Source organism: Staurois parvus, unplaced genomic scaffold (genome assembly GCF_062004578.1).
Source record: "Staurois parvus isolate SC_StPar_1 unplaced genomic scaffold, SC_StPar_1.0 ptg002003l, whole genome shotgun sequence".
In the NCBI taxonomy this organism is placed as follows: Eukaryota; Metazoa; Chordata; class Amphibia; order Anura; family Ranidae; genus Staurois; species Staurois parvus.
The window spans coordinates 1-21,927 of record NW_028319799.1 but is presented as its reverse complement, the minus strand read 5'-3'; the positions used below and the strand labels follow the sequence as shown (position 1 = coordinate 21,927).

General features: G+C 53.4%; 1 protein-coding gene across 1 annotated transcript; it reads right to left on the bottom strand.

The window, feature by feature from the left end:
* Positions 1-10,038: 10,038 nt before the first annotated feature.
* On the bottom strand, positions 10,039-21,485 carry LOC149433053 (interleukin enhancer-binding factor 2 homolog). Its single transcript, XM_089664703.1, has 14 exons — positions 21,337-21,485; positions 18,306-18,365; positions 16,540-16,582; positions 16,357-16,461; positions 15,896-15,973; positions 15,258-15,360; positions 15,061-15,126; positions 12,890-13,006; positions 12,727-12,805; positions 12,360-12,509; positions 11,330-11,444; positions 11,133-11,223; positions 10,480-10,648; positions 10,039-10,204 (listed from the first exon to the last, which is right to left on the bottom strand). Exons 1-13 carry the CDS (start codon positions 21,339-21,341, stop codon positions 10,488-10,490), a joined length of 1,173 nt encoding a protein of 390 aa, XP_089520829.1. The 5' UTR covers positions 21,342-21,485; the 3' UTR covers positions 10,039-10,204; positions 10,480-10,487.
* Between the last annotated feature and the right edge of the window lie 442 nt (positions 21,486-21,927).

Sequence of the window (21,927 nt, the reverse complement as noted above, 5' to 3'; positions counted from 1 at the left end):
GTTCTAGTTGTCTTCTGGGGGTGCAACTTTCTTGCAGTGAGAGGCGTGGATCCAGGTACTCTTTCCTTCTAGCTTCACTGAGGTGGCCGTCACCAGAAGCACCTGGAAGGGACCGTCATATCTGGGTTCCAATGTATGTTTCCGCAGAAACTTCTTGACCAAGACCCAGTCTCCAGGTTGCAAAGTGTGCGTTCCAGTGTCCGCCTCAGGATCTGGAATGGAGGAGAAAACTTGCGCATGGATATTAGTCAACACACGTGCCAAAGATATCACATACTTTGTCAATGAGTCAGACTGCAACTGTAATTGTTGAGGATAGTAGGTACCCAGTCTAGGGGCGGACCCAAACAAAATCTCATAGGGAGACAACCCATGACTTCCCCTTGGTGTGTATCTAACGCTGAAAAGAGCAATAGGCAAGCTGTCCGGCCATCCCATGCCTACCTCTTGGGCCATTTTTAACATCCTTGACTTCAGGACCCCATTTAGGCGCTCTACCTTCCCACTACTCTGGGGATGATAGGGTGTGTGAAACGCAAGTGTGACCCCCAGAGCCCCCCAGATCTCTTTCGTGACATTGGCAGTAAAAGCCGGTCCCTGATCGCTTTCAACCACCTCGGGCACTCCGTATCTGCAGACTATCTCCGTGAGCAGCTTCTTGGCAGTGGTTCTTGCCGTCTGGTTGGTTACTGCGAATGCCTCTGGCCATCCTGAGAACATATCCACCACCACTAGGGCATATTCAAATCGTCCACTTTTTGGCATCTGGATATGATCTATCTGGATCCTCTGAAATGGATATAGTGCCCTGGCCAGATGCTCGCTTGGAGGTTTCTCAGGTCTTCCAGGATTGCACTTGGCACATACAACACAAGACTTACAGAATCTGTCTGTGTAAGCCGTAATTCCGGGTGCCACATAGTATTTACTGATCAAAGAGTTCATTAGCATCTTGGACAGGTGTGACGCTCCATGTGCCCACTGCACTGTTGCCGGATATAAGGATCTGGGAAGCAAAACCTTCTTCCCCACCACCCACAATCCTTTGTCCTCAACTGCTCCTTTCTGCATCCATTCCTTCCTTTCTTCTTCTGAAGCATTATCCTGGGCTTCCTGGAGTTGGTTGTCCTTGGGCTGATGAATTAGCACAGGCATCACCTCACTGCACATCTCTTCATCCTCTTCCTGCTCCCTGACCGCAGCTTGCTTAGCAGCCATGTCTGCCAGATGATTTCCTTTTGCTTCCATAGTGGTCAATTTACCGTGGGCCTTCACCTTCAGTATGGCCACTTGGGCTGGTAGTAAAAGTGCTTCCATAAGGTGGTTGATCGCCTTTCCATGCTTTACAGGAGTCCCAGCTGCCGTGAGAAAGCCCCTCATTTTCCAGATTAGGCCAAAATCAAGTGCAACCCCCAGTGCATATCTGGAGTCCGTGTAAATGTTAGCTGTCTTTCCTTTTGTTAATTCACAGGCTTTGGTGAGGGCCCTTAGTTCAGCCTCTTGTGCAGACATAAAAGGTGGAAGAGGTCTAGCTTGCAGTACCATTGTGTCGGTAGTCACAGCATATCCAGTGTGGTAGGTGCCAGCATTATCTGCAAAGCGGGATCCATCCACAAAAAGTATTAAGTCAGGATTTGATAGGGGCGTATCATGGACTGTTGGTAGGTGTGTAGTTTCTGCCTGCATAAGTTCCAAACAGTCATGTACCACATCCTCTGGTGCCACGTCTTTGGTGTCTTCTTCTGCTTCGTCTACCCCCCCCCCTGGAAGAGGGAGAAGAGTTGCAGGGTTTATCTGGGTGCATCTGACCAGGGTGACATGATCAGGTAAAAGAAGGGAGCCTTGCAGTCGCAGATGCCTGGCTAGCGGTTAGGATTCCTGGTTTTCACCCAGGCGGCCACGGCGGATCGCCAGGTCACACAGGCAGATGCCTGGCGGCAGATAGATGTTTTGGTTGGGTTTGGTTCAGTATTGCGGTAATGTCATGGGGGGCCAGAAGTGTGAGTGGATGTCCTAAGACCAGATCTGCCGTCTTATCCAGGAGAAGATGGACAGCAAAAACAGCCCTCAGACAGGAGGGACCACCTTGTGCAACCGGGTCTAGCCTGTAGGAGTAATAACCCAGAGGCCGGAGGCGACCCCCATGGCGTTGTGCCAGAACTCCTGTTGCATGACCCTGTCTCTCAGCCACAAAAAGTTTGAAGGGCTCATCATAATCTGGTAGACCTAATACAGGTGCAGTGGAGATGGCTTTTTTCAGGCGATGGAAATCAAGTACAGCTTCTTCTGTCAGGGTAAAGGGTTCAGATTTCAGGGCATCATAAAGGGATTGCATCAAGATGGAGGCTTCTGGGATCCAGGAACAACAATAGGAAACCAACCCTAGAAAAGCATGCAGGGTTTTTGGTCCCTGAGGTATTGGGACATTCTGGATAGCCCGTACTCTATCCGGTGTGAGGTGACGAGTGGCTTGGGAAATGCAATGTCCCAAGAAAATGACAGAAGTTTGGCACCACTGTAATTTGTCCTTAGAAACCTTGCAGCCTGTTCAGCCAGGTGGTGGAGGAGGCTCAGAGAGGCGATTTTTCCTTCAGAATGGTTGGTGGCACATAGGAGCAAGTCATCCACATATTGGAGCACTATGACTTCCGGGTGTGACTGTTGCCAGGTGCTGAGGATAGTTGTCATGGCCTTTGTAAATTGGCTTGGCGAATTTTGGGCCCCTTGGGGCATAACTCTCCTGGTATACTGTCAGCCAGCATGGGTAAAGGCCAAGAGATACATGCAGGAGGGGTCCAGCGGAACACTGAAGAAGGCATTTGCCAAGTCAATAACTGTGAACACTTGGGCTGTGGGAGGTACCCCTGCAAGCAGGGTGTGGGGGTTTGGTACAATGGGGGTTTCCAAAATAGTTGCCTCATTGACTGCTCTCAGATCTTGAACCATGCGATATTTGGTGGGCTCACCTTTTGGAGTTCTTTTCTTCACTGGGAAAAGGGGTGTATTGCATGGGGACACACAGGGAATTAATGCCCCATTTTCCAGAAGTATATTGACTTGTTTGGAGATGGCGTCCATCTGGGCTTGCTTCAGAGGGTATTGAGGCTTCCGTGGCAATGGTGCTCCAGGCTTAAGCTGGTCTAACACTGTAGTAACTTTCAGATGGCCAATATCCTCAGGTCCGGTGGACCAAAGAGTGAGTGGCAGCTCCTGTAAGGCCTGTTCTACATGGTCTGGCAAGGGGCGGCCTGAAACTTCCGGAGGATGTCCCTCAATGGGAACAGTGACCTTTGCTAGGGGCCCACTAGCACCATATCCATGAGAAGAAACTGTCATAAGGGGAGTGGACACAGGCTTGCCCCTGTCCTATTGGAGAAGGTTCAAATGTTCTTGGGTAGGGCCTGTGCGTGTTGGTCCTGGAAGCGGTGGAGGTGGTGGCATTGCAGACTCTTCCCACCCTGAGTTGTAGTCATTGAGTCGTCGTGAACGTCTGGGAGCTCTGCATTCCCTTCTGAAATGTCCTGGTTTTCCACAGTTGAAGCAAACAAGTGGGTTTCTTCTGGGGACCTGCTCTCCAGCTGACAACATGAGTGGTGTCGGCTTCCGGGTCGTCTGGGCCGCTTCCAGACCTTTTGCCACCAGCAGTATATCCAGGTGGAGGGTGCGGTACTCAGGACAGGCAGTGATCAAACCCTTGCGAACAGACTCCTTTAGTCCTGATACAAATGCAGAGGCCAGCATTTGAGTATGTACCTTGTTATGGACACTGAATCCCAGCTCTGTAAACACCTGTGTTAGTCTGGTATGGAACTTTTCCAATGTCCTGCAATGTGGTGGCCTGGTCCGCCAGTCTCTCTCTGGCCCACTGCTGCAACTGGTCACAGAAAGAAATTCCCGAGGCATAAGTGGTGTCCTCATTTGGCTTTACTCTGGTGAGATCCTTTTCCATTATAGGCCAATATGCATCCCCAGCCTTGATCTCACACAGACTGACCAAATCCCTCCAGGCTGTGGAATAGGTCTTTTGGATCTGAGCTATGCGCCGGTAAAAAGGCATCGGGTGTTTCTCCGGGTCCGGGAGAGTTGTGACTAGTGCGGAGGCTTGGGATGGAGTGAAGGCCACATACATGATAGGAGCATCAGGTAGGTTGGGCACCGGGCGGGGATGGTCTTCTTCAGATCCTTGGGGGCGATAGACAGGATTGTGGTAAGTGGAAGAAAAGGGATGAGGTGCTGAGTCTGCTCCCATTCCAGACTCATACACAGATAATTTTTGACGATGGGGTTGTGTGGTTGGGGGAAGTTGAACGAGTGGTTTGCTTTCTGGACCATGGCCTTCTGAGAACGGATCATTCTGTTGGGAATAAATGGAAACAGCATCATCCTCTCGGGTACCCTGGCGGACTGCCGCAGCCACTGTCTTTTCTTGAGCCCATCCTCTTCTGTCTGGCAGAGAGGTAGGGGTTACCACATCTGTAAAATTCCAGCCCTGCCATTCTGTGGGTGTCTTCAGTTCAACTTGGTCTGAACCCTCTGTTTGTTTTGGTGGTGGTGCTACAGGCATCAGGGGTGTGTGGAGGGCCGAAGGTGGTTGGGAGCCAGAGACAGTAAGCACTGGGCACAAGGTGGTAGCTGGTATGAGGTGTGTATGGTGTATCGGTGTACTAAGCCCAGAGTCAACATGGCTTCCGGTGGCCTCACTGGGCGCCGCCATCTTTGAAGAGGGCGGAAGCGGAAGGGGCGGGGCCGGAGGCGGAAATGGAGGTGACTGAGTTGGAAGCATCGGATGTTGCATAGTCAGCTTCCGGTCACATCCCTTGCAAATCTCCTCCCACCCCGGATTCTTAACTGAACACCCCTTACATATCCGGAGGTTCTGACTACATGGTATGCAAAAATCTGGACTCTCGGGGTGGGGCCTTCCTGTATTTCCACATGCCTCGCACCTCCAGGACGGGCCATCATCATAGGGGGGCGGCGCCTTGCCGGGCGCATCTCCTTTCCTGATCTGATTCAGTTTTTGCTCCACCCACCCCTCCTGATGTAGGGCGCGGGCCACATTAAACCAAGTTTCTGCTGTCTTTAACATGTCATGCTTCATTAGAAGCCCTCTTTCTCTTCTCTTTACACAGCTTTCTCAACTTTTTTACATACTCTGGTCCCTCTCTCTCCTCCACCAGTTCACAAGCAAACGAACTGTTCTCTGGCTTTATAAGTTTCTGTCCCATTTTGTTTTACTTCCCTCCCGGGGACCCTAAGGTGGTCGTCCCCAAAGCCGTCACTCTGTTCTGAAAGTGCTGTGCCGTGAGACAGTGTAAGCGAAACCCGCGCAGCACCTTGCCCCCTGCTTCTCCTCCAGTAACTTCCCTATTTTCCTGCTACACTGAGAATAATGTACATTAACCCTGTAAACCAATATATCAGAAGCTACGATTGTCACTGTACTACTACTTGTACTAATCCCCACACTTTCGTGGTGTACACCAAACATTAATCCACATACACAGTGTGATCATGACATAGTATTTCAGACACGCCTGTCAGGAGTAAAATGTTTTTTTTTTTTTTTTTTTTAGTTTTCTTTTTCCCCCACAAGCCAATCCCTGGCTGTGGTTTTTTCCCCCGTGTCGCCATTACTGCGACTACGAGTTTCCCCTCGACAGTCACCATCACCACGACTGCGAGTGCCCGGCACCCTCTCTCAAATCAGAGTGTATCCTGTCCACTCCTGACGAGGAATATTTTGCCGTAATTCTCCCCTCCCTCACAGGCGCATCAACAACAACCCAACCAATCACACTGGTACACACAGACAACACAAAAGACAAGACATATCACACTGGTAGATGACGTTACACTGACAGGTGGGTTCAAAGGAGCCCCGGGCAAGTATACCTGTCACTTTGCTGATCAACGGACAGCCAGACGGGTGAGTAGTCCCGCTGAGCAATTCCAGACTACGCAGGTAAGGAATTATTAGACATAAAAATTCACTTACCGCTTTTGGAGGTGATCAGTCTCCGCGTCTGGAATGCTCCACGGTCTCCCTCATCCACTCTGGGTCGGGCTGATCCCGTGTTCAGAACCCGGGCTCCACGCTGGGCGCCAAATGTCCTGGACTCGGTCACTTACAGACCATTTACCGTGATCTACCAGTGAGCCAAATTAATATGAGAATACGTGCACGTGGAAGTAAGACACTGACACTTCGCAGTTTGCCAACTTCCTAAAATTCTGTTTTATTGAGGAACTAACAGTATCATTTATAGGGCTTATGATGCAGGCAAAGCATATACATTGATTGGGTGAAAAGTCCACTGGGTTTCTGCGTGTTCGTCCATCCGTGTTGATATCTTCCAATCATTGTCCCCAAAGAGACTCATTCCCTTTTATGGGGGTTGTTTACATTAAAAGATACTTTTCTCCTAATGAGTCACCAAGGGTGAGACTCCGGATGAAGGCGCCATCTTAATTATCATCATTGTTCCGTCACCCTATATCTGATTGTTTACTTAAGAGAGTAAGGAATTTAAAGAGCAAGATACAGACAGTAGCAAGACTATAAAATTGTCATTTTACTGATCATCTAATAAAACGTGGACTGTCTATCACAATCCACTACAGGATGAGCCTTGGCCTCAAAAAAATACGTGAAGGGACGAGGGCGCCTGCAATGTGTCTTCTTCAGAGGTAGAAAGGTACTCTTACTATGAATATCTGGTCTTCAATGAACAGAAGCTTCCATTTCGTATGCTTTGCTTAGGTTATACTCTCAGTTTGAAGACTAAACCCTCCAGCGTTTCATTAAAATTTCATTACAAGAGTCAACCAGCCTCAGAACTACAAACCATTCTCACCTTTAAAGGGTTGCAGCATCATAATCATGTCTGGCCCCAGTATGGGGTCCCTGAGGAGCACAATTTGTCTAAGTGTTGTACCCTATTTTCAGGTGGTGGATGAGGGTTGCCATGGTGACCATAGACCGTGTTCACGCGTTACTCTAAAATTAAAGTGATTGGAGCCAATTCTCCCGCTGATCCACTAAACAGACTCAGCAGTAAAGGATGCGGCTGGATACATACGGGCACAGACCTCTCCGTGTGGAAGGACTTGTTTACTACCGTCAGGCTCTTCCAACACCAGAACATAGGCGCTGCTGTTGCCTTCTTGATCATGGTCAGCATTGTCCTGCTCTGCCGAGTCTAACACACCAGAGATTACCTTCTCGCATGTACTTGGGTCACACGGGCCTCTAGGAGAACCTATGAGGTATTAGATTGACCCCCATGGGCTTCTGACAACTCTTTGCAACAAGGGTACATGAGGGGAGAAACGCATCTTCCATCAATACGAGACTTTTACACAATGCTCTTCCAACCTTGTGGAAACCGTTTTAGGTGAAGGCCTTTTCCCATTCTACCATGACTGTCCCCATGTACAAAGCCAGGGTTTGTCCAGTTTGGTGTGGAGGAACTCAAGGGTCCTGGACACATAGCCCTGACCTCAACCCTACTAAACACCTTTGGGATGAATTGAAAAAGCTGATGGTGAGCCAGGTCTTCCCAACATCAATATCTGACCTCACACATGAGCACAAATTCCCACAGACATCCTCCAAAGTCTTGTGGAAAGCCTTCCTGAAAAAAGGGTGGAAGATGCCACAAAAAGGACATCTCCATATTAATGGACACGGTTTGGGAATGGGATGTCCCAACAATACATGACATGGGTTTGGCCAGTTGTGTGGAGGAACTCGAGTGTCCTGCACAAAGCCTGGACCTCACTCCTACTGAACACCTTTGGAATGAACTGAAAAAGCTGATGGTGAGCCAGATCTTCTCATCCAACATCAATATCTGACCTCACAAACGAGCACAAATTCCCACAGACATCCTCTAAAACCTTGTGGCAAGTGTAGAAGATGCCACAAAAAGGACAATTCCATATTGTTGGCCATGGTTTGGGAGTGGGATGTCCCAACAAGACATGGTTTGGCCAGTTTTGTGTGAAGGAACTCTCGTGTCCTGGACAGAGCCCTGACCTCAACCCTACTACAGACCTTCAGGATGAATTAGAACTTGCTAACTTTTTTTTTTTTTTTTTTTTTTTTTGAGGCCCCATGTGCGAGCCAGGTCTTCATCAATATCAGTTCATGGCCTCAGTAACCAGCATAAATTGGGGGAAGCATTCCCAGAATAGTAGAGCCAGCTCCATAAAGCCATGGATAACCAGTCTGATTTGGGAGGGGACCTTGAGTGTTCTGTACAGAGCCCTGACCTCAACCCTACTGAACACCCTCAGGGGGTGAATCGGAACACCAATTGTAAGCCAGATTTTTCTGGTGCCCAACACATAAGGCAAGTCTCATCCAACATCCGTACCTGACCTCCCAAATAAGAAATGCCCACAGAGCCTCCCAACTCTTGTGGAGGACATCCCAAAGACATGGAGACTGTTCTAGCCCAACAAGAGTACGTGGTCTTCATATTAAAGTCATCGTTTTGGATGTCTACAAAATGTCCTCACCGTATGAAGTTGTGTGTTTGTGGACTTTTGGCCATTATCTGGGCAGGCCTTGTAGCGAGCCGAGTTCTATGGGTCATGAAAGCACCCACAGCTCTAAGACTTCAGCTAAATCCTGGGTATGTGTTTGGGCCAGAGGTGTATTTTTAAAAAAAAAAAAGTGCAGCGGGTAGTCCTGCCTCCCCCCTCCGTTGATTGTGCACTGAGCTACGCATGCATGGCTTGGTGTACACAAATTAGAGCATGCCTGTTGTGAATATGCAACTCACAAGCACAGGAGTTGCATCATGGCCAACCAATCAAGAGGACGAAGAGTTGGAACCCAGACCTGCACCTCTGCACACTGCAGGGGTGGCTTTCCAACCAAGTCCTATATTGTGTCAGTATTCTATGCATACCAGCACATTATGGATAAAGTTAACACTACGGCTACCGGATCGACAGGGAGACTTCGACAGGGAGACTTCGACAGGGAGACTTCGACAGGGAGACTTCGACAGGGAGACTTCGACAGGGAGACTTCGACAGGGAGACTTCGACAGGGAGACTTCGACAGGGAGACTTCGACAGGGAGACTTCGACAGGGAGACTTCGACAGGGAGACTTCGACAGGGAGACTTCGACAGGGAGACTTCGACAGGGAGACTTCGACAGGGAGACTTCGACAGGGAGACTTCGACAGGGAGACTTCGACAGGGAGACTTCGACAGGGAGACTTCGACAGGGAGACTTCGACAGGGAGACTTCGACAGGGAGACTTCGACAGGGAGACTTCGACAGGGAGACTTCGACAGGGAGACTTCGACAGGGAGACTTCGACAGGGAGACTTCGACAGGGAGACTTCGACAGGGAGACTTCGACAGGGAGACTTCGACAGGGAGACTTCGACAGGGAGACTTCGACAGGGAGACTTCGACAGGGAGACTTCGACAGGGAGACTTCGACAGGGAGACTTCGACAGGGAGACTTCGACAGGGAGACTTCGACAGGGAGACTTCGACAGGGAGACTTCGACAGGGAGACTTCGACAGGGAGACTTCGACAGGGAGACTTCGACAGGGAGACTTCGACAGGGAGACTTCGACAGGGAGACTTCGACAGGGAGACTTCGACAGGGAGACTTCGACAGGGAGACTTCGACAGGGAGACTTCGACAGGGAGACTTCGACAGGGAGACTTCGACAGGGAGACTTCGACAGGGAGACTTCGACAGGGAGACTTCGACAGGGAGACTTCGACAGGGAGACTTCGACAGGGAGACTTCGACAGGGAGACTTCGACAGGGAGACTTCGACAGGGAGACTTCGACAGGGAGACTTCGACAGGGAGACTTCGACAGGGAGACTTCGACAGGGAGACTTCGACAGGGAGACTACCCAGGCCTTCCCTGAAAGTTGCTTCAGAGTAGTACTTGCGTTGCCTAGCAAAGTTGCACCGCAAGTCACGCAACTTCTAGGTAGCAGTAACGTGAACCGAGACATGAGGAGTTGTACAAAATCACTCTACACAAGATGTGTTAAGAACGGTGGAAATAAAAATTTATTGTCGTCTGCAACAAACAAAATGTCTACAGTATAAAATAATTCACAACACAAGTGGGGGGTACAACAAAGAACATGGCGGGGGAGGGACCTTGGTCCAAGAATAGACCTTATCTTCTGCCTTTGGAGGGACCACAATCTGCAGGAGGAAAAAATGAAACAATAAAAAAAAGGTTAAGACTGGTCCAGAGAGCAGACAAGGTTAAAAAAACAACAACTGCCATTTTTAGGGGAGAACTGTCATTACTTCACTATTAAAGGGTCTATAAAGTAAGGGGTACAAGACTGGCAAGGTGCTAAACCCATAATGTTCCAAACCTAAAACCATCAATTTAACCCTTTATGTAGAAAATCTCCCCCCTTGTACTAGATCCCGCTGGTCATGTGCAGCCTGCTGTCCTAAGACAGGACTACCTTTTGTATCACTCCTGTGTCTCCATGTTCTCCTCCTCCTCTGTTCCCTCTGGGATCTCATGGGTCGTCTCCTCCTCCTCACCCTCTTTCTTCTCCGGAGGTCTCTCATAGGCCTTCTCTGATGGAGTCACGATAACTCCATCCCAGGTGGACATTTCTGTGGCCAGAGCTGCAACAAAAAGGAAAAAAAGTGATGAGAATTGAACCCCACAGCAATATTTGCCCCCATGCAGTGGTGGCTCCATGGTCAAAGGTTGTTCTACACAACTGTGTTGGCACCCACCACCCCAACCAAGCACACCACTAAGAGGCATTAACTGCTGCTGCATTACCACTGGGAGTCCACACTACGCTACCATCCTGTATGGACAGTAGGAGCAAGGGAGGGTCAGAATGACCAGTTATTGCCTTCTTGTCCCCGGTGTTGGGAAAATTCAGTCACTTCCTGTCAGTGACCACACATTGTGTATGGATAAAAACCTAGTAGGAGGTGCTAGTCCCATACAGTCAGCAGTAGTTCATGAATCCTGGTAACAGGACTTTCTCCAGCACATACTAAATAAAACCCAGCATCCCAATTGCTGGGCAATGCCAACCTCTAAAAACCAATTTTCCCCATTGAAAGATCAGATTTCGGCACTCCCTCCACTTACCACCTGCGTCACCCTCCAGGCCAAGGATCTTGCGGTATCCTCCGTGAGACAGGATGCGGACCAATGTCTGAGCGGTGTAACATACCATGTCCTGGAAGAGGGAGGAGAGACCAGGAATTACTGCACATGTCTGGGAAGGGCTGGTGGTACAATTCATACTTCACGGAAAGCCTCAGTAGCAGCCGTTCGGTCCTCACCTGCTGTTCCAGGGTCATCACGGTGTGAACTCTGAAGTTTCCGCTCTCACAAGGATCGGTAATCCCTACAGAGCCGGGGAGGAAGAGGCCAGCAGCCAGGATCTGGAGGCACCGCCTATGGAGGGAAGACACATCTCATCTCTGGTCGCCAGCTTGGCCCAACAAAGTCCCCCTTCCTCAAGCTTCTCCCAACAATGTCCCCTTCTCCCAACAAAGTCCCCCTTCCTCCAGCTTCTCCCAACAATGTCCCCTTCTCCCAACAATGTCCCCTTCTCCCAACAAGGTCCACCTTCCTCCAGCTTCCCCCAGCAACGGCCACCTTCCCCCAGCAACGGCCACCTTCCCCCAGCAACGGCCACCTTCCACCAGCTTCTCCCAACAACGTCCCCCTTCCACCAGCTTCTCCCAACAACGTCCCCCTTCCACCAGCTTCTCCCAACAACGTCCCCCTTCCACCAGCTTCTCCCAACAACGTCCCCCTTCCACCAGCTTCTCCCAACAACGTCCCCCTTCCACCAGCTTCTCCCAACAACGTCCCCCTTCCACCAGCTTCTCCCAACAACGTCCCCCTTCCACCAGCTTCTCCCAACAACGTCCCCCTTCCACCAGCTTCTCCCAACAACGTCCCCCTTCCACCAGCTTCTCCCAACAACGTCCCCCTTCCACCAGCTTCTCCCAACAACGTCCCCCTTCCACCAGCTTCTCCCAACAACGTCCCCCTTCCACCAGCTTCTCCCAACAACGTCCCCCTTCCACCAGCTTCTCCCAACAACGTCCCCCTTCCACCAGCTTCTCCCAACAATGTCCCCCTTCCACCAGCTTCTCCCAACATACATACTCCCTAACAATGTCCCCCTCAGCAGCTTTTCCCAATACGCCCTCCCGGACAATGTCCCCTCACCAGCTTCTCTTCCTCCTAACACCCCCTCCCCCCCAAATTCCCCTATCAGCTCCTAACACCCCCTCACTGTCCCCTCCCCAACTTCTCTTCCTAAAACCAACAATGTCCCCTCCTGCCCCTCGTCCTTACCTGTAGGCAATATTGAGAGCCAGCGGCTGCCTGGAAGGGTTGTTCATGACGGCGTAATGAGCCAAAAGGTCCAGAATCCAGGGGGTGAGGGGTTCAAAGCCCAAGAATCGTGACCGCAAATCCTTGAGCAATCGGATCAGAACCTTCACGCTGAGGGGAGAGGAGAGCGGTGTAAGCGATTACAGAAACAAGAGGCTAACAGGAAATGCTTCCACCTCGTGACACCGACAACCTAAAACCTTTTCATGTTCATACACAAAAAAGTTAGAAAATTAACTGAGCAAAGCCACCCAAGTGCATTCGCAAAAGTGATCGTTCCCCCAAAGATCTTCAGTTCCCCTCCCCGCCAACCCTAGGCTGTACTCACGTGGAGTGGGAGGCGTTCTCTTCAAACCAACGAGCGTGTCGGACGGCTGCCAGGGCGCTCTGTAGAACCTTGATGTCCACTGAGAAGGGGGGAGCAGAGAGTGAGGAGCAGAAGAAGAGGACAAGGAGGAGCAGAAGATGACGACGACGAGGACTTTACTTACAGTGCAACTCGGGATCCAGCTTCCTCAGGTTTGGAGGGATGGTGGTGATGAGGATTTTCACAGTGGCATCAGCAGAGCTGATCTCAAAGCCGGTTTCGTTTGTGAGCATAGAAAGTACTGGAAGAAAATAGTCAAGACTGAGCAAATCTGTGCGCACTGGCGAGGACCTCTGAAGCTACGAGGAGGGAGGGCCCCCATGCATCGGGAGGACCACTGAAGCTACGGGGAGGGAGGGCCCCCATGCATCGGGAGGACCACTGAAGCTACGGGGAGGGAGGGCCCCCATGCATCGGGAGGACCACTGAAGCTACGGGGAGGGAGGGCCCCCATGCATCGGGAGGACCACTGAAGCTACGGGGAGGGAGGGCCCCCATGCATCGGGAGGACCACTGAAGCTACGGGGAGGGAGGGCCCCCATGCATCGGAAGGACCTCTGAAGCTACGAGGAGGAAGGGCCCCATGCATCGGAAGGACCTCTGAAGCTACGAGGAGGGAGGGCCCCCATGCATCCGGAGGACCACTGAAGCTACGGGGAGGGAGGGCCCCCATGCATCGGGAGGACCACTGAAGCTACGGGGAGGGAGGGCCCCCATGCATCGGAAAGGACCTCTGAAGCTACAAGGAGGGGAGGGCCCCATGCATCGGGAGGACCACTGAAGCTACGAGGGAGGGAGGGCCCCATGCATCGGGAGGACCACTGAAGCTACGAGGGAGGGAGGGCCCCCATGCATCGGAAGGACCTCTGAAGCTACGAGGAGGAAGGGCCCCATGCATCGGGAGGACCACTGAAGCTACAAGGAGGGGAGGGCCCCCATGCATCGGGAGAACCACTGAAGCTACGAGGAGGAAGGGCCCCATGCATCGGAAGGACCTCTGAAGCTACGAGGAGGAAGGGCCCCATGCATCCGGAGGACCACTGAAGCTACGGGGAGGGAGGGCCCCCATGCATCCGGAGGACCACTGAAGCTACGGGGAGGGAGGGCCCCCATGCATCGGGAGGACCACTGAAGCTACGGGGGAGGGAGGGCCCCCATGCATCGGGAGGACCACTGAAGCTACGGGGGAGGGAGGGCCCCCATGCATCGGGAGGACCACTGAAGCTACGGGGAGGGAGGGCCCCCATGCATCGGGAGGACCACTGAAGCTACGGGGAGGGAGGGCCCCCATGCATCGGGAGGACCACTGAAGCTACGGGGAGGGAGGGCCCCCATGCATCGGGAGGACCACTGAAGCTACGAGGAGGAAGGGCCCCATGCATCGGGAGGACCACTGAAGCTACAAGGAGGGGAGGGCCCCCATGCATCGGGAGAACCACTGAAGCTACGAGGAGGAAGGGCCCCATGCATCGGAAGGACCTCTGAAGCTACGAGGAGGAAGGGCCCCATGCATCGGAAGGACCTCTGAAGCTACGAGGAGGGAGGGCCCCCATGCATCCGGAGGACCACTGAAGCTACGGGGAGGGAGGGCCCCCATGCATCGGGAGGACCACTGAAGCTACGGGGAGGGAGGGCCCCCATGCATCGGGAGGACCACTGAAGCTACGGGGAGGGAGGGCCCCCATGCATCGGGAGGACCACTGAAGCTACGGGGAGGGAGGGCCCCCATGCATCGGGAGGACCACTGAAGCTACGGGGAGGGAGGGCCCCCATGCATCGGGAGGACCACTGAAGCTACGGGGAGGGAGGGCCCCCATGCATCGGAAAGGACCTCTGAAGCTACAAGGAGGGGAGGGCCCCATGCATCGGGAGGACCACTGAAGCTACGAGGGAGGGAGGGCCCCATGCATCGGGAGGACCACTGAAGCTACGAGGGAGGGAGGGCCCCCATGCATCGGGAGGACCACTGAAGCTACGAGGGAGGGAGGGCCCCCATGCATCGGAAGGACCTCTGAAGCTACGAGGAGGAAGGGCCCCATGCATCGGGAGGACCTCTGAAGCTACGAGGAGGAAGGGCCCCCATGCATCTGGAGGACCACTGAAGATATAAGAACAGGACCATGCATTGGAGGACCAAAAAAAAACACAAACAAAAAACCACAGGCCAGTGGACGGCAGATTAAGAGTCTCCTATTGGTTTAGAAGTCCAGCTCACAGCTAGGAGCTATGTGCCGGCATCTTGTGGTCAAATAGACTTTTCGATTTCAGATTTTACAAAGCTGGGGCACGCCTTACCTTCAGAGGGCTCCTGTGTTCTGAGGGTTTCAACTACTTTCATTCCGAGGGCTGCGACGGCTTCCACTGTAACAAGCAAGAAAAGGGTGATGAGGAGAGAGATCGGAGCCCAGGGGGGTGGAGGGGTCAGGAGGAGGTGCCCAGGGGGGTGGAGGGGTCAGGAGGAGAAGAGTGGCTGTAACAAGTTTTAAACTTACATGTGGGGAGGATCTTCAGGATGACAACCAGATCTGCCACATTGTGCACGGTGGTCATTGTTCCTTTCTTGTACGAGCCGACCTGTCGCACTTCTTCAATTTGCTGCAAGAGGAGAGGAAATTATACCACAGCAACCCAAGATGTCATCACCAGCCCCGGATTCTGGAGACCACCATTAGTTTCCTCACCTTCCCTTAACCAAGATGGACCCCAAGTTTCCCTACCATTCAAAGCTGGCTCAGACTTTCCTCAACTAGAGTCAGCTAGGGGCCCAACCCGTCAGTGTCCGGCCCCGTCTAAGACATACCGAGAACCCGGCTTCAAATGGCCATTCCTGAAGGTTAGAGTGGTTGTAGCAGTCCCCCTCCCCCAACACCTAAGCCCCATCTCAATCCAGCGATGTGCACTGGAGGTTTTAGGGTCGCCAAGTGTTGGATTTCCCACATGCAATATTCCCAACCAATCGTATGAACAGATTGATCGCCACGGATGCAGTTTTCTGCCATTTTTGGCTCCTCCCCATCTGTACAGGACAATCCTGGGCGGTGGACAAGGTCTCATTCCAGGATCTCACTCTATCAATCTCTCAGCTTTTTCCTAGAAATCCAGAAGTCAACCCAATAAACGGGGAACTTACCACTTCGAAGTTTCCTGGGGCCACAATCAGGTTATCGACGACGTTGTTGATTTTTGTTACCAGTGAAAGGATGGAGGCCTGGAAGAAGAAGCAGCTTCAGGTCAGTGTCCTGCATAAAACTAGGAACCTCGTAGAAGGTGGTGCCCATAAAAAAAAGGACTTTGTTTCCCTTAATATCATACGGTCCTAGCACCCCATCACACCCCTTTGCCGAAACCTCCATTTTTTGTAGATCACGCCAAACCAGGAAAGTCAGTCAGGCCCAAGACCAACCGGGAGCTATGAACCCTCTAAACCAGAAGACTGGCATTTCCACTGAACTGGAAGGTCCAGAAGAGCTTGGCCCACAGTTCTAGGCGCTTGATGACCCCCAGCTCCAGGAACCCTGCCCACCCATGTTACAACTGAACAAATCAGAGACTCCATACAGCCAACCCCATGAAGTCCAAGTGGACATCTACCTGCTCTGCAGCTGTTGGTGCGAGGTCTTGGTTTCGTTTGAGCAAGGCTTCACTGAAGAGGGCGTCATCCGGGGCGGGCTTGACGCGGGGGAACGCCATTTCACACTGATGGAGAAGAAAAAGGGCTTAGGAAGGAAAGAACCCCCGAATCTGGATAAAGACGATGAGAGGAGAGATACTCACCACATGGAAATCGAATGGAATGTGCGGGACGAAGGGCCTGAACCTGGAGAGACGGGAAAAAGGGTTACAGAATTGCTAAATTGGCATCAAGATATCACATGTAGGAGGAGCCATACTGAGGATTCCCACCCAAAGCCACCACCCAGGACCATAGCCACCTCACCCAAAGCCACCCCACCACCCGGGACCATAGCCACCTCACCCAAAGCCACCCGGGACCATAGCCACCTCACCCAAAGCCACCCGGGACCATAGCCATCTCACCCAAAGCCACCCGGGACCATAGCCATCTCACCCAAAGCCACCCGGGACCATAGCCATCTCACCCAAAGCCACCCGGGACCATAGCCATCTCACCCAAAGCCACCCGGGACCATAGCCATCTCACCCAAAGCCACCCGGGACCATAGCCATCTCACCCAAAGCCACCCGGGACCATAGCCATCTCACCCAAAGCCACCCGGGACCATAGCCATCTCACCCAAAGCCACCCGGGACCATAGCCATCTCACCCAAAGCCACCCGGGACCATAGCCATCTCACCCAAAGCCACCCGGGACCATAGCCATCTCACCCAAAGCCACCCGGGACCATAGCCATCTCACCCAAAGCCACCTCACCCAAAGCTAACCCACCACCCAGGACCATAGCCGTCTCACCCAAAGCCACCCCACCACCCAGGACAATAACCGTCTCACCCAAAGCCACCCCACCACCCAGGACCATAGTCGTCTCTCCCAAAGCCACCCCACCACCCAGGACCATAGCCGTCTCACCCAAAGCCACCCCACCACCCAGGACCATAGCCGTCTCACCCAAAGCCACCCCACCACCCAGGACCATAGCCGTCTCACCCAAAGCCACCCCACCACCCAGGACCATAACCGTCTCACCCAAAAAGCCACCCCACCACCCAGGACCATAGCCGTCTCACCCAAAGCCACCCCACCACCCAGGAACATAGCCGTCTCACCCAAAGAGACCCCACCATCCAGGACCATAGCAGTCTCACCCAAAGCCACCCCACCACCCAGGACCATAGCAGTCTCACCCAAAGCCACCCCACCACCCAGGACCATAGCAGTCTCACCCAAAAAGCCACCCCACCACCCAGGACCATAGCCATCCATTAGCCATCCTACCCAAGACCACCAACCCAGGACCATAGCCATTAATTAGACCCCACATCCAAGGCCACCACCCAGGACCATACCGGTCCATTAGACCTCCCATCCAAGGGCACCACATACACTACATTCTGACTTCAGACAACTGGATACATCATTAGACTGGGCCACTCCCAGGCATTGCAAGATTGACAGTTACAAGCATTACTCCCAAAAAGGCAGAGGCATGATGGGACTCGTAGATTTTCAACAGCTGGAGGGCCACCAGTTTGACACCCTTGGGCTACAGCCAACATGGAGACATCTGAACAGATCTGAAGGACAAGTGGCCAACTTCAACAGCAAAAAGCCAAGTGGGCCAAGAGAGAACCACGAGTGAAGTTCAATGGGACAAGACCAAACATCTCAGGGAGGACCCACTGCGGAAGGACCAAATGCCTCAGAGGGGGCTGAGCTGGCCTCCATGGGGCAGGACCAAACATCTCAAGGGGCCCAGGTCCCAAACGATTTTTGCTTTCTGCGCACGGCCAATTACATCACTTAACCAAAGCCAATGCCAAGGGTGACCGTGTAAAGGGAGGACCGATCGGCCAATACGAAGGCCTTTCTCCTGGATAGAACTGAGGGTGAGATAGTTACCCAGTGCCGGGTCCCACTCTGGATCCAAAACGTCCTCGTCCTCCGCGGCCTCGTTCTCCCCTGCAGACAGAAAACATGAGATTAGAGCTTCTACAGCAGATCTCACCCCCCTGACCCCCCCACCCCTTCCAATGGCAGCCATCGTCCCTCGAAGGTAAAACCATTACAAGACATTTGATGGACTTTAAACTCTTCGAGGTTTCATCTGCGGCAGGTGGTGCACCACACATGACAAGACTAACACCCCCAGTTTCCATCCCACCCCCACCACATTGCAGGTGGACCCTCCCAGGTAATGGCTCGTTCACCCCATGCACCACGAGCTGCACCGGCCCAACTTGACCAGACAAGAGATGCGACACCGAAGCATTTAGAGAACACTAAAGGCACACAGTGTGCATCCGATACGCCCCCCTATGAGCCCGCTCACACCAATGCACTTCGGCATGCCGGCTAGTGATGGGTCATACCATGTTCACTCCCCCCCATCTGTACTTGGAGTGTACAAAGCTACACTTCCTTTATGTGGCATGGCAGCAATGCGGTGTGAATGGGGCACACAAGCATCTGCTAGGAGTTCTTACTGTGCCAAGAGCAGAAGTGGGGGGCAGATTCCATGGTGTATAGACAAGTGATGGGCACCACCAAGGAGGAGCCACCCGCCTGGGGGGGGGGGGGGGGGCCACCACCACCAAGGAGGAGCCACCCGCTCCTCCTTGGTGGTGGTGGCCCCCCCCCCCCCCTGGGGGGGGCCACCACCACCAAGGAGGAGCCACCCGCCTGGGGGGGGGGGGGGCCACCACCGCCAAGGAGGAGCCACCCGCCTGGGGGGGGGGGGGGCCACCACCGCCAAGGAGGAGCCACCCGCCTGGGGGGGGGGGGGGGGGCCACCACCACCAAGGAGGAGCCACCCGCCTGGGGGGGGGGGGGGGGGGGCCACCACCACCAAGGAGGAGCCACCCGCCTGGGGGGGGGGGGCCACCACCAAGGAGGAGCCACCCGCCAGGGGGGGGGGGGGGCACCACCACCAAGGAGGAGCCACCCGCCAGGGGGGGGGGGCACCACCACCAAGGAGGAGCCACCCGCCAGGGGGGGGGGGGCCACCACCACCAAGGAGGAGCCACCACCAAGGAGCCAACTGCTTGGGGCCACCACCGAGGGGCCACCGTTGGCCACCACCAAGGAGCACTAGTGAGGGGCCGCTAACAGGCAGCACTAATGAGGAGCCGCACTGATGGGGCCACACTGACCACCAGGACACCGATGACCAGTGTAGACATCCCATGTGAAATGCGGCATACCGGCCCTTCTCACGCTGTCAGCAAAAGACGACAACTTCCGATAACCGCCATTTACCCGGTAATAAGCCGTGATTGGGCACAGCTGGTCACATGGTAAACGCGACTGATTGGCTCGTTCCTTAGTCATGTGATCAGTTCGTGTGCTCGGTTCTGGGAGGACGTTCATGGACGCCCCCAGAACTAGCTGACCGCGCTGTAGCCGTCAGGAACTGGCTAATCAACAGCCAACGTGGGGGGGGGGGGGGGTGTATTTGTGTTGCAAGTTGCACCCGAGTCTTACGGACATGGAGCATGCTCGGGAGCGAGCACACATAAGTGTCCCCGTAGCAAGTAGCCTGCCATTGGGGGTCACTGGTTAAGAGTGGGAGGAGCCAGGGGCAACAGCGGGGGACCCGAGGACTAGGGCCGCTCTACGCAAAACCATCCGCTAGGTCGTGTTCTGTCATAGAAAATACCGCCTTTAGGGCCCCATTCACAAAGAGCAATAAAGTGGCAGCTTCTAGAGACCCTGGGGGGCCCCCCCCATAAAGCCCCTCCATGTTGGGCCAGGCACACATTGCCCATGTCGCCAGCACCTCCCGGCCCTTTAAGGGGTTCATGGCCCCCAGGAGGCGGGGTTTAGGTCCACGTGCTCACCGCGATCTGCTTTCACATGATTGGAAAGTTCCCAAACGCAAGCAGCGATCGGAGCCTTTCCGCGAGGCGGCAGTAAAAACGCAACCCCGCCCCCTCCCCCCCAGATCAGCATACGCCGAGGAGTTAAAAACCAAACCGGTTTGTTTGGAAAGGAAGTGTTTAACGGAAAAGCGCCCCGAAATCACTTTGGCTACCTTTGGCGTTCATTTTAACGGTCAGAAGACGCAAAACGCGTGACGCAGCTAAAGCGTGTTTGAATGTCGCGTTTCCATCCCCTGGGAGGACTTTTATATCCAGCCCATGGATGAGAAACATAAAATCAATATTATAATTATAGGCCCGCCCGCAACGCTTTTATATCCAGCCCATGGATGAGAAACATAAAACCAATATTATAATTATAGGCCCGCCCGCAACGCTTTTATATCCAGCCCATGGATGAGAAACATAAAACCAATATTATAATTATAGGCCCGCCCGCAATGCTTTTATACCGAGCCCATGGATGAGAAACATAAAATCAATATTACATCCATTATAGGCCCGCCCGCAACGCTTTTATATCCAGCCCATGGATGAGAAACATAAAACCAATATTACAATTATAGGCCCGCAATGCTTTTATACAGAGCCGGCAAATCTATCCTCTCCCGTTTCGTAGGCCCGCCCGCACCGCTTGTTTAACACGCCGGCGGATGTGACACCGGACTCAGCCACGCTCTCCTTCCTTCCCGCCTCCACCGGGCACATATCACCCCCTCCCCGCACACCGACAGTATCACCGGCAGGGACCACAAATCCCTCTTTTACAGAACCCCACAAACGATCACACCGGCCCGCTCCGCTTTCAATGAACCGCATGAGTGAGAAACAAAACCGGGGCTGGGTAATTGTCTCGCGGGCCCGCCCGCACGGATATTGGGGTGACAATTTTTTTTCCCCGGTGGTGTTGCGGCCTGTACCGGGGGGCGCTCAGACTTCCATAGAAAATGGCCGACCACGCCGCTATGAGGGGTCCCGGGATCGGAGGACAGATGTCACGATGAATGGAGAGCCCGGCCGCCACCGTCCCATCTCCCCGCCGGCTCCCGTACCTCATGTTTCCGATGGAAGTTCCTCACACGCTCCCGGACAATGAACACCCGCTCGACCCTCGAGGCACAGACAGTAGACCAACAAAGCAACCGTCTATTGGCTATAAACGCCGGCAACCTGCCCAATCGCGGCCTTCCGTGCTATACACCCGCCCCTACCCTCTTCACAACCAATCGCTGGTCAAAGAACTGTCCTGCCTCCCGTGACTGACAACACCAGGGCCCAATCAGAGGGAGGATTTTGGCCACGCCCGCCCGGCAGAAGGCACTAGAATGGTGGCGCGTTGAATGGTAGGGAAAAAAAAACTTTATTGAGAAGAATGGGCGAAACAAAATGTCCGCCCCATTCAAATCGGGCAATGCGGGAAATGGAGGGAGGCGGAGAGTACAAAGATGGCGGATCTCCTCATAGACACAGAGGGGGTGGAGAGTACAAAGATGGCGGATCTCCTCATAGACAGAGGGGGTGGAGAGTACAAAGATGGCGGATCTCCTCATAGACAGAGGGGGAGAAGAGTGCAAAGATGGCGGATCTCCTCATAGACACAGAGGGGGCGGAGAGTACAAAGATGGCGGATCTCCTCATAGACA